This window comes from Malaclemys terrapin, chromosome 1, assembly GCF_027887155.1.
Source record: "Malaclemys terrapin pileata isolate rMalTer1 chromosome 1, rMalTer1.hap1, whole genome shotgun sequence".
In the NCBI taxonomy this organism is placed as follows: Eukaryota; Metazoa; Chordata; order Testudines; family Emydidae; genus Malaclemys; species Malaclemys terrapin.
Genome location: NC_071505.1, coordinates 55971873 through 55989110, shown reverse-complemented (window position 1 = coordinate 55989110; position 17238 = coordinate 55971873). Strand labels below are relative to the sequence as shown.

Genomic DNA, 17238 nt, shown 5'->3' with positions numbered 1-17238 from the left:
CCGGTGAAGTCATTCCACTGTGTGTGACTACATCAAGAGCCTTTGGGCCAGTGAAAGAGACAGCTTGACGCTTGCTCTATAGCTTAGTGTTTAGGGACTGAACCTGGGACGTGAGAAACCCAGCATCCAGCCCCCCCTACTCCAACAGCTATTTAATTATTTATACAAAGACTAAGGGTTTCATTAGTAGAGATTGAGAGACTCTCTCCCCCCCCCCCCCCACACACGTCGGACGATGTGATGCGCTCAATGCTAGGAGCCCCCTATTTAAATCCCTTCTCTACCTCAAGCAAAGGAAGGATTGACCCTGGCTCTCCCACATCCCATGGGAGGGCTCTAACCACTGGGCTAAGGGTTATAAGGTGGACAGCAGCAGCATCACCTCCATCTGGATTTTGAATGGGGTCTGATCCCTTACCTGTGCTCTGAGCTCACCTACTGGATCAGGCGCCACAGGTGAGAGAGATGCTCCTCTGCCAATCTTCTCCTGTTTTGTGGATCGCACTGGGGCTTAGGATGGAGATAGGTGCCCAGACTCCTAGAGCGAGGCAGCAGTGTATGTGCCCAGAGGCAGAAACATAGGTGCCTAGGGAAATTTTACCCTGAAAACTTAGGTGCCAAGTAAGGTTCAGCACCTACAGGGTTAGGTGGCAGCGGAGCAGTTCTGTGGATTGCAGTAGAGCCTAAAGCTGGGATTTAGGCACCCAGGTACCTTTGTGGATTTTGGCTGAGGCACTTGCATCAAAAAAGATGCTTCCAGCTGCTTCTTCAGACTTTACAATGAAGTCCTGGTTGTACATAGCCAGCCAGCTTCATTATAACACATTTAAAGACCAGATTTGTTCTCTCTCTTTCTCTATCAGTTTCAAATGTGTAGTTTCCACTGTGCAAGAGCATCATCTTGTGAGTCAAGAGTGATGTGATGGAACATTATCAGTACACATAGCATCCTGATTTCCTCTTTTCACTGCTCGGGGTTTCAGATATCTCATTTTACAAACCCTGAAGGAATTTAGGATTAAAGGAAAACTTTGCTGTGTGCCGCTGCCATCTGCTGCTAATCTCTCCCTTTGGAAGATGCAGGGGGTCTTATTTGATCATATATTTAGTCCACTGCACTTCTTCAGCTCAATTTGCATGGTCGATTGAATCCTTCTCTTATGATAATATCAGCCTTGCTGCTCCAAGTTTGGTACAAGTCTGCTCATTATGCATCTTGGCAGGTTTTTTGAGGCTGTTGGAAAGGGCTTCAGTTCCAGCACTAGCAAGAAAATTATCCTTTATTTTTCTGTCAATGTAAAAGGTTTGTGCGTGCTTCAAGTCAGCCATTAGGTTACAGAGTCAGACAACTGTTCTCGATAGGATGTGTTCCATGTTAGAGAACAGAAGCTCGAACTTGTTCTGAAGAGATCTAAGTACAGATGGCTAATGGGCTATTTCCAGAGCCACCTCTGTATCCTCTCAGTTGCCCACACCTTCACAGTGTAGATGAAGAACACATCACATTTGAATGTAGGATTGCTGGAAATGGCCATGCAAGGAATTCTGAGTGTAGAAATGCTGGAAGGTTATTGTATTTGTTATTATATTTATTTTTGATGGTACATATTTTTGGTTTCCAAAGTATTTAATTAAAATAAACCACCATAATGTATGTCAAAAGAGAACATTTAGTGCTATAGAGACAAATATTTGTTTAAATGAAGACCAGAAAGAACTTTAAACTAAAAAGGATGTGTCCATAAATATATTATAAAGAAGCACACAGTGGTTTTCTTCTTTAATCATCAAAAGTAAGAGGAAGAAAGGGCTCAAAAGCACCAATGCAAAGTCCATCGGGGAAGAAAAGGAATTCTGATACAATGGAAAATTTACGATCTCAGGACACATCTTTTTTTGCCACATTTTCCCTTTTCTGTCTGGGCATTATTTCACAAAGAAAAGCCTGAAAGAGATTGTCCTCCTCATTAAGATATAGAAAAACAGCAGACCTGATCCTATAGCTACTGAAATTAGTAGGAAGCTTCACATTGACCTCAGTGGGTTCAGAATCTGGGCAAACATGCCTAAATATGCAATGATGTGACTTAGTCTATGCGCCACTTCTAGTGCAGAACAGGTCGTTCCTTTTGTACCCCATAGTCTAGGCATCATCCTCTGATATATACTCTCTGCCTAATATACATGCCTACTGTATAATAGATTCTTTCTATAAAAGGTATCAACTGGACAAGATTTGAGACTTGGGAAAGCAGATGCTCCAACAGAAGGAATTCTGCTTGCTCTCTATCTCTCACTCTCATGTCTTTTGAGAAAGTGATGGAGCCAAATCTTTCTGCTGCAACGTCGGGAAAACAGATTAGCCTAATACTTTTCATTAAGATTCAGTATTATACTGGATTTGCATTTTTAAAAATCTCAGAACTATATGAATTTTGGATACTGTTAGAATGGATTACCCTTATCTTAGACCTATCCATGCATGTTATTTGCCATAACGATTCTTAAAGTAGATCACCTTAACTACTTTAAGAATCGGTATGGCAAATAACATGCATGGATAGGTCTAAGATAAGGGTAATCCAAATATTTGGCTTTAGGGTCATGACTGCAGGGTCCAGAAGGAAATCACCATAACCTCCAGGCACAGCATTGTACAACTGTCTAGGTGCACCATGGGGAGGGAGGTGAGCCTTTTTCAGAAGCATCTAGTATGGACCATGGTAGGGTGGCAGGATACTAGACATAATGGACCAGTGGTCTGCTCCAGTATAGAGATTCCTGTGTTATTTTCAAATGTGTGCACGATTTTCTTACAGAAAAGCTTGCTATGCTGAACAAATTCCATGGCAAATAACTACATCCAGGAATCAGGAACAGCAACGTACATGAGGGCAACATGTCTAGGTTGTCTTTGATCACAAAGATAATTAGAAAACTAATGCTGAAAAAATATGTCTTAACAGCCTTTGATCCAACAATCAAGAAAAGTTGTTTTCATTTGCATCTGTCCTAGGTAAGTTTTATAACTATAGGACCCCTCTCAATCCATTAGCATCTTCTGGCCTTGTACTTTTGGATGATTAAAGGGAGGTTAAGTCCTCTTCTGGCCCAAGAAAACTTTGCTGGATTAGGGTTTTGATCTTTTACTACATAAATGCCGCAGGGGAATGTATGAGTTAGCCTATTAACCTATTCTTTAATCAGAAATCCCTCAGGCACTGGACTGAGCCCTGGAAAAGGGGAAGGAAGAAGTGAGAGACAGAGCGAGCACTTGACACCAAGTGTGCTTCTATGAATGGGCAGAATCTCGTTGCCTCCAATGAGGTCATTAGTTACACCCGTGTGCAGTGTGGTTAAGTGAGTTTAGCAATATCTATCATTCATTCTGCTCCTTCCATTTCATGCTTCACAGTTTAATTTCATTTCCACCTCTGAAGTACAGCAGAGTTGTTAGCTATCCTGTTTTTCAGATGCCACTTCAAATTCAATTACAGCTTTATTCTGTCATTTGATATATCAGTGAAAGGGAAACAATCAAAAAGATTGACACTGATCATAATCTGAATTGTCATGCCCAACCCTTGACAGAATAATGAGTTAGAGGTGATATCAGTCACTCCAGGGCTTATGACATGCCAAACTGCCACAGAAGAAGCAGCAAAAATGGTAGTTCTTTCACTGTTTGTGAATGAGACAATATGCAGTACCCTGCAGAACAAATTTCTCTGCTTTTCTCACCATATGTGTGGACAGATGGATTACTCTTTCACTCACACACAATTTTAGAGTGAATATTTGTGGCTGTCCAAAACTTACTTCTAGAGAACAAAGACAGTATCTCAGGAATTTTACTATTTCTATAGAATATGTTGGACTTTATTTTTGCATACAAAAATGCATTCTGTTTAAATTCAGTGCTGTAGTAAAGGAGATTTCTCTTTCAACCACTTTATTATTTTATGTTTTATTTTTGACCATTTGGGCTGTAGTACATTTTAGCACAGGCTATTTTCAGCAACTGAAAAGTTTTTGCAGCATCAAGTGGAATTCCTTCTCTGCTTAATTTGTTTTAATAAACCATAACAAAACATATACATTAACAGATAAAAGAAAAACAAAGATGTGGCGCAAACTAATAAGTGCACGGTAGCCATGTGTCCTTCATTCCTCTAGAATGTCGAGATAGGCAGGCTTGTGTGAGAACAAATGAGGATGAAAATAATCTTCTGTTCTAATAGACACAAGAGCTGCATTGTGAAAAAATATCATTTTAACAGTTTGTTCTCCCACTTTCTTCAACTAAATGCAGTGTTTCGAAATCACAATGATAACAAAATAGACACAAGTAAATGTGTTCCAATACTGTAAATAAAACACATTCTTGCCAATGGGATATGAAGAACTATTTAAAAATTGAATTCAGGGCAATAAGTAATAAGCTACTCTTACTACAAAGAGCAACCGATAAAACAATCTGAACAAAGCTTACACCTACTATTGATATATAAGAAGGTTAAATTAAGCAACTGGTTTATTAAAATATAATATACATGCTGTATTACTTGAACCTACACTACATCATATATTCACGTAGTGTGTGTGTGTGTGGGTGAGGGTGAGGAATATATTGCTAACAAGGTTGAAACACAGAGCTAAGCAACCTATTCAGCAGTTATTGATAGACAAATTCTTCCATCCATAAATACAGAGGTTATACAGTGGCCTGATTCTATATTGTAGGGAAGGGATACAGAGAGTCTACACTGCAACAGGACTATCTGGAGGTATTCTGACCAACTGAGCCTCTGCCTCTGGAGAGTTATGGGTTGGGCACATCAGAGCAAGAGCTCTGCCACCATTTCAGAAGTGAAGCATACATTCCGCCCATCTCATACCTGGATAAGTGCAGAAGGGTGGGGTAGTCAGTGTCTTGTCTGCAACCCTCCCTTCCCAGACCCATTTGGAGAGTCTAACACTGCGGGCAGACCTTAGGAAGTACAACTATAGCCAGCCACTACGCCGGGCAGAAAAGGAGAGCGTCTCTTTGCCATGCTCCCTACTTGCATGCCTAGGGCTCAGCCAGCTCTTTTAAACTTAATGAAAGATTCTCATTGACTTCAATTGGAGCTGGATCAGATCCTGACATAAAGTGAGCCAATGTCCACAAGGAGTGGACTTAGGAGGTAAATTCTGATTTCCATACATGAATCATGCAATGTTTCCAAAGTACATTCTTCCCTTTCAAATATTTTTCTGATATTATGATCCTAAGACAACTTCTAAGAAATGTCTTGCCCTGTGCTAGAATAGCATTTTTTATTTCTTATTCATTTTGCAAATGAAAGTCCACAACTCATACTGACATTATCAGTGCTGACTTCTGCTGCCACCAATTCAATGTAGCATGGGGATCTGAACTCCAACAGGATTCCAGTACACAAAAATGAGAATACCATCTGCATTTTCTCATCTTACACTTAATAGCACAGGCATGGCTGACTTTTAGTTATTGCAGAAGCCTCTTAAGCACATTAGAATATAATGGTTACAGTAAACTAGAACCTGCCACAAAACTGGATGTTTCTGTCCTTCTTTTCCTCTTTATAGCTCTGCCAGTATTGGAGGACTTCTCAGAATACAAAGTGCTTACAAATCACTTGTGCCACTTCCGTATATCTCAGTACTGTGATTAGCATTCACAAAGTTGTTAAGCAAGTCCAAATAGCCAGAAGAGCATGATACCACACCTGCTCATAGCTAAAATGATTTGCCATGGCTTCCAGAGGAGTGGACAGGAATGGTCACTGAGATTAATGATAGAATAGGAGAGGTTCCTGAATTCTGCGATAGATTTTTCCACATAAATATTAAAGTTCTAAGGGAGACTTTCATGCAGGAGCATGTTCATGGCTTTCTCCTGCCACCATACCTCAGTCTGCCTCCTGCTGACACTGCTACTGGTGCTTTTTTGATGCTGTTAGGCCTAGTTGCTCTGAAGCGCTGCCATTGCTGTAGTCTGCTCTTTCCACATTGTGTGCAGCAAAGTGGAGCGATAGCAGGACTGACCCAGCAGCAGCGGTCTCACTATTCATTTTTGCTTTAAGGCTTTGCCCATGTGAATTCAGATTTTTGCAAGTGAAAATTTGCACATTTCAGAAGGTTGCAAAGGTCATTTCCCCCAGGGAATGCTGTTATTTGTGGATAAAAAATAAGTGGAAATTCTATAGAGAAGTAAGTGTTCCCATATTAGCTCTGTGCAAGAGCACACCTCCTTTGTAATGAAAACACTTTGTTGCCTCTAAAATCAAATAGCCCTTTTAGTGGAAATCAGTGAAAAACTGAAGGGAAGCCACAAACCATTTTCATAGTGATTTACCTTCAAATTCAACATATCACATTGGAAGAAAGCAGAGAATGAGCTAACATGCATAACATCCCCAAGTGTTTTTAATATGCTTGGCAATGAAGGCTACAGGGAGAAAGAGAGATTCACATATGAAAAGAGAGTCCAGGATGCTAGTGGCCTCTGAACTCAAACATTTGCATAGCAGCCTAATTTGTCAACTGTTTTATACAATGACTAAAGTGATAATACACAGTGCTGCATATTTCTTTGTGACACGTACTTTGGAGGAGATGGGCGAAGAGCTGACAAATTGGAACACTGCCTAATGTACTGTGACCAACATGTAATCCACCATTTGAACCATGAGCAACATATCTACAATAGACATGACCCCACTCCGTTTGGTTTAGATCATGCCTCATCTTTCCTTGCATAGCTGCTTAACTCTGTGGAAGTCCATAAAAGAAGGACCATGCTAATGAGGTTCAGACTCAGCCAGGAGTTTTATTACTAGTTTGATAGAAAGACACATTAAATGTCAACATCAAGTCCACAGATCAGCTGTGCAATGTTTTTATTCTAAACCTGTTCAGATGGATGATTTGATGTGTACTTGGTTTTCATGGCCACCATTTCATAGAGGGTAATTTGTCTTGGACAAGCCACTGACACTTACTGTACAATATGCTGAAAAAATCCTTGATGCTGCTCCAAATATGTGGAAATTAGAAAATAAATGGGGAGAAACTCAGATGATTCCCCAAGGACTAAGAAATGGTACCAGCAGTGTTTGTTCCTAATTCTTACAGATACCTTAAGATTCTTTCTATTCTGGTACTTTGTTTTCAATGCTTTATGTCACAGGTAGCAGTGATTACTAACTAGACATGTCAAATGCTGACACCTTCTCCCCATGTGTCTGTACTCCTCTGAAATACGTTCAGAGCTGTATTTCCTGCATTAATGGAAAAGCAACTTGAACACTGCTGACTCTTTTGGGGTCACAAATTGAGGCACCATTGACTGGTTAGAGAAAGTAACACTGCCTGAAAAAGAAAATGGCAATTGAATTTCAATGGATCCTGTAAAGTTAAAATCGTAGCTGCTACTTCTCTCTGCAGAGCCACCATTGACATCAGTGGTGGCAGAATCAGATCTCTCTAAAAATAAATCTTGCCTGTGTTCAAATTAAAACCTTCAATTATTTAAATCAACAGAATTTTAAAAATCTTACTTACTTTAAATTATTCGTGCTGTTTTTAAAAAGTGTATTTCTTGCAGATCAGACCAAGAAATATATGAGTAAACTTACTTTGATGTGTTGTTAGTTGTCACTTTCCTGTTCTGATGCATTGCTAACATGTTTGGTTTGCAAACATGGCAAGGGAACATGCTTTTTAAAAATGGTTCATTGGAATTTAAAGCAGCTTCATGAAAACATTTAGTCTTAGGTTTGTAAAAGCTTATTTTTACAAAAACCTAAATGTGGGGCAAATTTAATCTGGTGATGTCCTTTAAGATGGCTTTTTCCAGACAACATCCGAGTGTATCTTAGACATATTATTGGTTCTCTTCCTTTTCCTGCTTCATTCTTAGAATCAGTTTGCTTAGTCAATTCTTCCTCCTCAGCTTTCTCCTTGTCACTAGAGATGGAGACTGTGCTGTTACTTGCTTTTTCACTTTGCCACTATGTTATCTTGGTGCTATTTCAAAGCAAAGAAGGGGCCCAATTCTGCTTGCATAGAATTCAATGACAAACTCCCATTGACATCAGAAGAGTAAAATTAGGCCCCAATTCATTTTAACGGGCTCTCCTTTGGATTCCCAACTCATTACCAAACCCTGCCATTGTTACCTTTGTACTTGTCTGAGTTGAAACATGTTCAGATTTCAAGGGGTTCAGGATTTTTTTGCTTTAATCAACAGTTATACAATTTTTGTGTTTTGCATTAAAGTGCTTTATTAATTTCCTTACCATCCAAGCTGTGACAAAATCTCCCATCCAAGTCCCCACTGCAGCAACCTTCATAAAACTTTCGTTCCTGATGCCCATAAAGTCTGTTATGATGTATGCCCTGTGGAAATAAGCACACAGACTGTAAGTTACACACATTTATTTGTTTTACTGAGGGAAAAATATTTTTAACATGAAAGATTTTCCAGCTTTTGTATGACAACATATTCGGCCAGATCTCACATCTACAGGGGTCAGTTCCAATTAGAGATGGAGAAGTGAATATGGTTGTACAACCGTGTCATTTTTTTAAGCCAAAGATTGACAAAAACTTCTGAAGACTGTAAGAAGAGTTCTACACTTTTCACCTCTCCCTGAGCACAAACAGAACTGTAGCATTCTGTCAATTGGAGAGCTCCCATAAAAAATAAAGTCCTTTCATCACTCTTTAAAAATAATTGAGCCACTTGACCTTAAATTCTGTGAGTCATACAACTATGTGTCTTTTAACTTAAGAGTACATATACCCTTCATTTAATTCTAGTGAGAAGCAATTGTCTCATGTTCTTGTTAAATTTCAAAATCTCCATGGACATACTTTATCTAAAAATGAACAGAAATGTATTTTCACACATATTAAGCTATGTTCAGGGAAGGACTGTGAGTTAACAAAAAAAACAAAACAAAACCCCCCAAACATTCTACTCAAGAAATGGAGCAAATGGAATATGTAACATCACACAATGGTCTTCTACCCACTTCAAGCTCAGTCCAAAGAGACAAGTTGGGAACAACCTATACCCATGCTAAATTTGAAGTATCTTTCTTACTCACAGCTTAGGGCATATTTATTTCCTTTGTTAGCAATCCTGGTTTATTTTTTAAAGAAAAGCTTGTTCTCATATATTTATGTAAGAGCTAATACGTTGAACTATAATGGGTCTTACATTGTATCTTTTCAAGTAAACATGTATTTACAGGCTTCTTAAAACAACAGACTATATAAATGTTACGCATGTTCAAGGATGTGGATGATGAAGCCAACTGACTAACAACTTCTTGGAAACTAGTGTTATCTATTGTGCAATAGTACAGTATCCATCACCAGAGACTCTGACCCAGTCTGAGCAAGGAACACACTGACCCAGATAAAATCCACACATGCTGTGAAAGGTCAAACTTGTTCTTTTCTGGGGTTTGGCTTTATTGAGAACTCAAATAATAATAAAGAACATAAACCTCAGGCACACCAACCTTTCTTATAAACTGGTCCTATTAATAAGCCATGCCTTCCACAATGAATTAGCAGAACTTGCTCAACCACTTTCGGTAGGTTCTAACTTCTGCAGACAGAGTGGTACCCATATATAGACTCATTAACTCACAAATGCTGAAAGGTCCCTCTCTGTGAAGGGCTTTATTAAAAAAAAATCTGCATAAACATATTCAGAATTAATGCAGAATTGACTGCTATGCTGTGCAATTGTGCCAGGACTGGATCACATTGTGAAAACTCCAAGTACTCAAATAAATCCTGGTACCAAATGCAGATTGTTAATCAAATGTCAAACCAAATACTACAAGACAAGCATTGTAATACTCAATTAAGCAGCACAAAAAAGCAGGCATCAGAATCTCTGTCAGAAGAATGAAAGAAATTTCTTAGGTGTCAAGAAGCAGATTTCACGACTGCAGTGACATGGACATTGAAAGATCATCTGAATGAAACAACTTTAAGAGCATTCACTATAGCTGATGCAGTACATCAGACAGCTTCTCCTGAGGAAATGAAGTATACAATGATCATCACCTTGATACTGTGATCTGAAGAATTTACCACAATAATGTAAAGTAATTCAAGAAAGTATGCCCCACCACACACATCTCCCTGAGGTTTGAGTAGGTGAGTGAGAATTCTCTGAGAAGGTCAGAAATGCATCCTGAAACCTTGCAACAAGGTTGCAAACCCTTCTGATGCAGAAAAAGAAGAATACAACCACAAGGAAGAGGAACAATGTTAAGTTTAAAGTAGGATCTTGGGGATTTAGTAAAGAGAAAGGACTTCATAATGGCTGGTTCTTGGTTGTTCCAGTCAGTCTCCCTCTGAGACCCAGGAGAATAAGGCATGCTGGGAAATAAGTTTATAAACAATACCTCTTTCTCAGTATTGCCAATCCCAAGCACTCAAAAATCATGTCACGCTCTAAATCATGAGACTGGATTAAAAATAATATTTTTTAAAATAATACATTTGGGGTTCTTCTTTTTCTCTTCTGTTTTTTGAGCCTTTAAACTTCATATTTTCAAACTTTCTTCCACAACCCTGATGGCTAGAAATTAACTTAATTTTTTAACAAAAGCAGAAATTCTCAAGTAATCACCCAACACCATGGATCATAGAATCAGCGAAATGTAGGGCTGGAAGGGACCTTGAGAAATCATAAGGTCCAGCCCCCTGCACTGAGGCAGAACCTAGCAAACCTAGAGCATCCCTGAAAGGTGTTTGAAAGCCTATTCCATTGTTTAACTACCCTGTTAGAATTTTTCCTAATATCTCACCTAAATCTCCCTTGCTGCAGACCCCATTAGTTCTTGTCCTATCTTCACTGCGAACAATTAACCACAGTCCTCCTTATAACAGCCCTTAATATATTTGAAGACTGTTATCAGGTCCCCTTCAGTCTTCTTTTCTCAGGACTAAATATTCCCATTTTTTGAACCTTTCCCCATAGGTCAGGTTTTCTACACCTTTTATCATTTTTGTTGCTCTCCTCTGGACTCTCTCCAATTTGTCCGCATCTTTTTTCAAATGTGGTGCCAAGAATAGGACACAGTACTCAAGCTGAAACCTCACCAGTGCCACATAGAGCGGGACAATTACCTCCCATGTCTTACATACAACACGCCTGTTAATACACCCCAGAATATTAGCCTTTTTTGCAGCTGCATCACGTTGTTGACTCATTCCGTTGTGATCCACTATAACCCCTCAATCCCTTTCAGCAGTACTGTTAACTAGCCAATTATTCCCCATTTTGTAATTGTGCATTTGATTTTTCCTTTCTATGTGCAGTACTTTGCACTTGTCTTTATTGAATTTCATCTTGCTCATTTCAACCCAATTCTATAGTTTGTCAAGGTTGTTTTGAATTTTAGTCCTGTCCAGTAGTCGCATCGGGTGCCCTGGTAGAAATGTTATGAGGGCTGAGTCCGGTCTTTCGATTGGGAGTGGCCTTCAAAGGGCCTTTGGCCCTACTGGATCTGTGAAGCTGCACACAACTTTTTATATTCAGTTCAGTAAAATTAGGTTTACAATTACTGTTGCTACTTACAGGTATGCCAGATTGTGGTACGAAATTTCTAAACAAAGCTTCACAACAGCTCTGGCAAACCGAGAAACACCTCTGCCAAAACTGTTGTAAAACTCCGTCCAAGAACCCCTCACCATTTTTCTGGTCAAACAACAATTTAAACCTGGTAAAGCATTAAGTTACCTTAAGGATTAGATGCTAAATACCAAAATTAAACAACACTAGCTTATTTTGTTTGGCAAAAGTATTTTTTGGTTTTACAACCCCAAAACAATATCAATTTATTTTAAACTTATAAAACAAAGATTGTACACACCAGGAGTGTTCTTTAGGAAATTTGACTAACTTTTTTATAGTCAAATGATTATTACTTAAATAACCTTTTGCCTGGATTATTTACAGACACTCCCAAAGGAATGGCTGCAAAGAAACCAAAAATTTTCCTTTTTATAACACCTTTTTTTTTTAACATTTGTACATAGTTTTACTGCTTAATTTTTTTCCAGTAACTACAGAGTTAACTTCTCATTTTCCTTCTTTTAGCTTCCTCAAACTGCGGTTGCCTGCTTGTCTGGGCCTGATCTTTTTTTTCTTGTTGCATTATTTCTTTCATGGGCACAGGCATTGTTTCACTACCAATTTAGCAAGGAGGGTGGGCTTTTGACTATCTCCCCTTTTATTTATTTATACACATATATTTACATACACACATTTATTTAGATGCATCTTATTTAACAATAACCTTAATTTTTTTTTATGTCCAGACTTAATACAACCTTTTCTTAAGGCGGTAACAACCCCTCAGCACCGGTGCATTGTAGGAAAGGATATTAGCAGGGCTAGGGAAAATGGGAAAGGAAGGAAGAACAGCAGTATTAACAGCATGATAAAACGGGGGAGTCACACCTACTGACCGTAGGAATAATGACTTCTAGCTAAATTAAGGAGGGGATTGCTGGTTAAATTCCTTTCTCAGTCTATTTTGAGAGAAGGTACTACTGAACTTTGGGAAGGGGTTTTGCTGGGTTTAGGTGAATTTCAGCCGGTTGGGCAGACCCAATGTGCCCAACCAGGTTGGCATGATCAGCCCACAATGAAGGGGGGGAACCTTAGCCAGCAGTTCCTGTTGCAACGAGGAAGGGCTGGGGTCGGTCTCCTCCTTTAGAGTGTCCTTCTGCAAAACTGCCAGAACCCCATTGTGAGCGAGATCAGGCACGTCCAGATTCACACCATTTGGGGTACAGCAGATTATACAATTCTGGGGGAGACCAAGGTGCATGCACAGACACCAAGGTCTCCTGACCCAAAGCGCCAATGCCTGGGAAATGGCGCAAGGGGAACATTTCCTCAGTACCGGGAGACACTGTCTGAGGGGTACAAGTAAGGGCTTTTGATACTTAAGGCGCTTAATATTTCTTGCCCTTGGAGCCTTTAGGGGCTGGACAGCAGCTCCCTGCCCAGTTCCATCTGGGGGGAATTGCAGGCTAGGGTTATTCCTAGTGTACCAGTTCCACTTGTTTAAAAATTTACAGGTTGAGGGACCATAATTAGAGTACATGTACGTGGCAGGAGTGCCCTTTTCTGGCATGGGAATCCACTCAGATTCCCCTGCCCCCATTATGGATACCTGACAGACAACCACAACCAAATGGACAGGCACCCACAAAGGGCTAATTTAACAGATAGGCTAGCACAGTGGACAAAATATACAACACCAAAACATATAACATTTACCATGTGCCCTTTCGCCTTTTTCTTTTATGTTCCCAGGCGATGGTGGAACTTACAACTCAACATTCAGGCATTCACACCGGACGGATTAGAAAAGAAAATGTGGCCACCGCACACACCCCTTTCGGCAAGGCACACTGGCCTGTCTTCAGGAGAACGGCGTCGACTGCCCCTCTGCCTCCGGGGTAGTGGGCAGTTTCCAGGGGCTCCCTCGCTCTCCGAGCGGGGAGGAAGCCTAAGGCTCCGGGCGGGGAGTTAGGGAAGGGAACTCGGTCGCAGAACATACAGACAGACCAGAAGGGGTCAGGAAAGGCACGGTCCCTGCACACCCCTCCCTCAGCAAAGAGCACCGGTCCATCTTTGAGAGAATGGAGACAGGCACCCTACTGCTTAGGAGTTTGTGGACGGTTTCCCGGGGCTTCCTCGCTCTCCAAGCAGGGAAGGGAGCCTAGGGCTCCAGGAGGGAAACAAGGGAAGGGGACCCTGCGACCCTCACTCATTCGTAAACATACGGCACACCCTCTAAACTGGCTTTTAGCCCCAATTATTGGCGGCTAGTTTTACGGCACTTCACTACTGGCCTACTGCCGGCGGGAAGTTTTTGCTGGCTAACCTGAGGCCGCCCCCCGGGGTCAACCCTCCTTGACCCTCCCGGGGTCAACCCTTACTGCCACTCCGGGGTCACCCTCGGCCCTCCCAGAGCCCACTTCAGGGTCGCCCTCGACCCTCCTGGAGCCCACTCCAGGGTCGCCTTCGACCCTCCTGGAGTAAACAAACACCAAACAGACACAAACAGACACAGGACGGACAGGCATCAGGCTGGTAAGTCTAGCAACAAAAGGTTCGGATCACAGCGCGTCCTCACCTAAACCCCGAGCCTATGGGCAGCTTCCCACCGAAGCCCAAATAGAGATAACGGTCTCTTACCTGGCGCCTGGGGTCAGTGTGGAAGCGGTCCGCGGTCCTCCGGTTCGGTTGGACATTGAATGATCCCGGACGAACCCCCAAATTGTCGTGGAAAAAGTCACCCACGCATCGATTTTAGTTCAGAGACTTAAGCCTGAGGCCTGTTTATTGAATACACACCAACACGTTGGGGGTAGCAGCTATTAGGAACTGTTCCCCCGAAGTAAAGCACTCACTAGCTTTTAAAGCTTAAAACGGCAAACAAATTACACACAGTTAAGTAATAATAACCTTATTAGGAATCAAATTACGCATACTTGGGCAATAGTGATCTTATTAGGAATAAGAGAGGTAGGGTCTTTTGGTACTTTCCAGTATTCTTTTGTAACCTGCCTTGGTATGGGTGCAATTTGAGTTATGGTCTTTTTGGTACTTTCCAACGTGGTTATAACCTTGCCTTCTACGGGGTGCCTACTACACAATTGCCCTTTACAGGGTACAGTTACACAATGGGGGTAGTTATACAATTGGTATAAGGGAAGGCATGGGTTACATTTACTTTAGGTTACTTTATTGCTTCACACAAGTGATTATTGTATTTTAAAAGCAGTACACACATATTGCAAATTATTTTTGTTGCTGGGGCTTTCTACACACACCCCGCCCCCAACCGTAGCCATCGGAGTTCAACTTTTAGCTTAGCGAGAGGCCTGGGGCCTGCTTGGCTGCAAGGCAGGCCTAGGCCAAGCACACAGAAGCCCACACTATTAGAGCTAGCCCAATTCCCCCCACATCATTAATGCAAATATTGCATAGGACTGACCTCTGTGGGATGCCATTATATATGCCCTCCCAGTTTGACAGCAAAACACTGATAACTACTCTTTGAGTATGGTCTTTCAATAAGTTATGCAGCCACCTTATAGTAAATTTCATCTAGATCACATTTCCCTAGTTTGCTTATCAGAATGTCATGGGGGACTGTGTCAAAAGTCTTACTAAAATCAAAATATATCACATCTACTGCTTCTCCCCTATCCATTGGGCCAGTAACCCTGTCAAAGAAGGAAATTAGGTTGGTTTTGCATGATTTGTTCTTCACAAATCCATACTGGCTATTACTAATCCTATTATCCTCTAGGATAATTGGTTTTTAATAATTTGTTCCAGTATCTTTCCAGTTATTGAAGTTAGGCTGACTGGCCTATAATTCTTGGGTCTTTTTTGTTCCCCTCTTTAAAGATGGGTACCACGTTTGCCCTTCTCCAGTCCTCTGGTACCTGACTGTCCACCAGGAGTTCTCCCGTATAATTGCTAGCAGTTCTAAGATGGCTTCAGCTAGTTCCTTAAGTACCCTAGGGTGAATTTCATCAAGCTGTGCCAACTTGAATACATATAATTTATCTAAATATTCTTTAACCTGTTCTTTCCCTATTTTGGCTAGCATTCCTTCCTCCTTATTGTTAATATTAATTGTGTTGAGTATTTGTTCATCATTTTTAGTGAAGACTGAAGCGCAATAGGCATTAAACACCTCAACCTTCTTGAAGTCATCAGTTATTAGCTCTCCTTTCCTGCTAAGTAGAGGACCTACACTTTACTTCATCTTTCTCTTGATCCTAACATAGTTCAAGAACCTCTTCTTATTTTCCTTTTATGTCCCTTGCTAGGTGTAACCCATTTTGTGCCTTACCCTTTCTGGTTTTGTCCGTATATGCTTGTGTTATTCTTTTGTACTCCTCCTTAGCAATTCTTTCATGTTTCAACTTTATGTAGGATTCCTTTTTGATTTTCAGGTCATTAAAGAGCTTTTGATGGAGCCATATTGGCCTCTTACCACTCTTTCTAGCTTTCTTTCATAGCAAGATAATTTGCCGTTGTGCCTTTAATATCGTCTCCTTGAGAAACTGCCAGCTCTCCTGAACTCCTTTTTCACTTGGATTTTCTTCCCATGGAACCTTACCTACCATTTCTCTGAGTTTGTTAAAGTATGCTTTAGCTGGGGCTTTAGAAAGAACATAAACTATCTTGAGATTCATGATATATTGTGAATGGTGACAATAATGCCCAAAAATGGAGAAAGACCTGGAAGGAGTCAGGATGTACTGATGGTCCCTTGGAAGTTGAAGTCAAGCAAACCCATTTGCTTTATTTTTGGTTTTGTCGTCATCCTTTGCCTTTGTATCAATTTTGGGCCAGGAACCTCAAAAACAGAGCTTTAGTCAGAATATTTTTTGTTGTTTCAGAGTAGGAGAAATATAAAGTCTGCAGTCACCTGGTTGTATAAAATAAAACATGGAGCACCCAGGAAGGAGAATTTTTCAGCTCACCAGTTTCAAAGTGCCATTTTCTATCTGACCTGCAACACTAGCCCAAAGCATTTCCATTTTATCACACAAACACACACACACACATACCTACATGCTGTTAAGATATAATAACCTGGTGTAAATGATACACTTGATTTTAAAAATAATTAAGGCCTAATTTAGATTTAATGTAGATGAGTATCAAATTGTGAATTATAATTAAAGTAATAAATTATTATAAAGATGCTATTAAGCAATATAACCTGTATATATTTTTAGCTCTATTCATTAACTACAAATGAAATAAAGAACAACTTCATCTGAAACATCAGGAAACAATATTTGGCTTTGCCATTGCCTCATTAGAAATGACAACAGAAATGCACTACTTTCTATTCCTTTTTAATGCTAGTGGCATAAAATTATTCTGTATCTTTTATGTTCTACTTGAACAATTTTCATTTGAGAACACAAAAAATAGGTGATTGCAGAAATTTGGCCACTATTAGGAATACAAATCTTTATTTGGTTTCAATTACTGCAGTTGAGAGATATTCTCAATTTTCAATTAATTAAAGTACACATTTTCTTTAAAGTACACTGCACCATTATTTGACCTCGAAGGATACATTTGCACAGTGCTGCACAAGCGATTAACTTTAACATAGCAAAATCCTC

General features: G+C 40.3%; 1 protein-coding gene across 3 annotated transcripts in view; it reads right to left on the bottom strand.

Moving 5' to 3' along the window:
* The window catches only part of TMEM117 (transmembrane protein 117), a 348666-nt gene that overhangs the window by 169308 nt on the left and 162120 nt on the right, over positions 1-17238 (bottom strand). For all 3 annotated transcript variants that reach the window (XM_054024758.1, XM_054024774.1, XM_054024766.1), the window contains one exon: positions 8325-8424. In XM_054024758.1, the coding sequence (XP_053880733.1) occupies positions 8325-8424 (100 nt within the window). The remainder of the gene's footprint in view (positions 1-8324; positions 8425-17238) is intronic.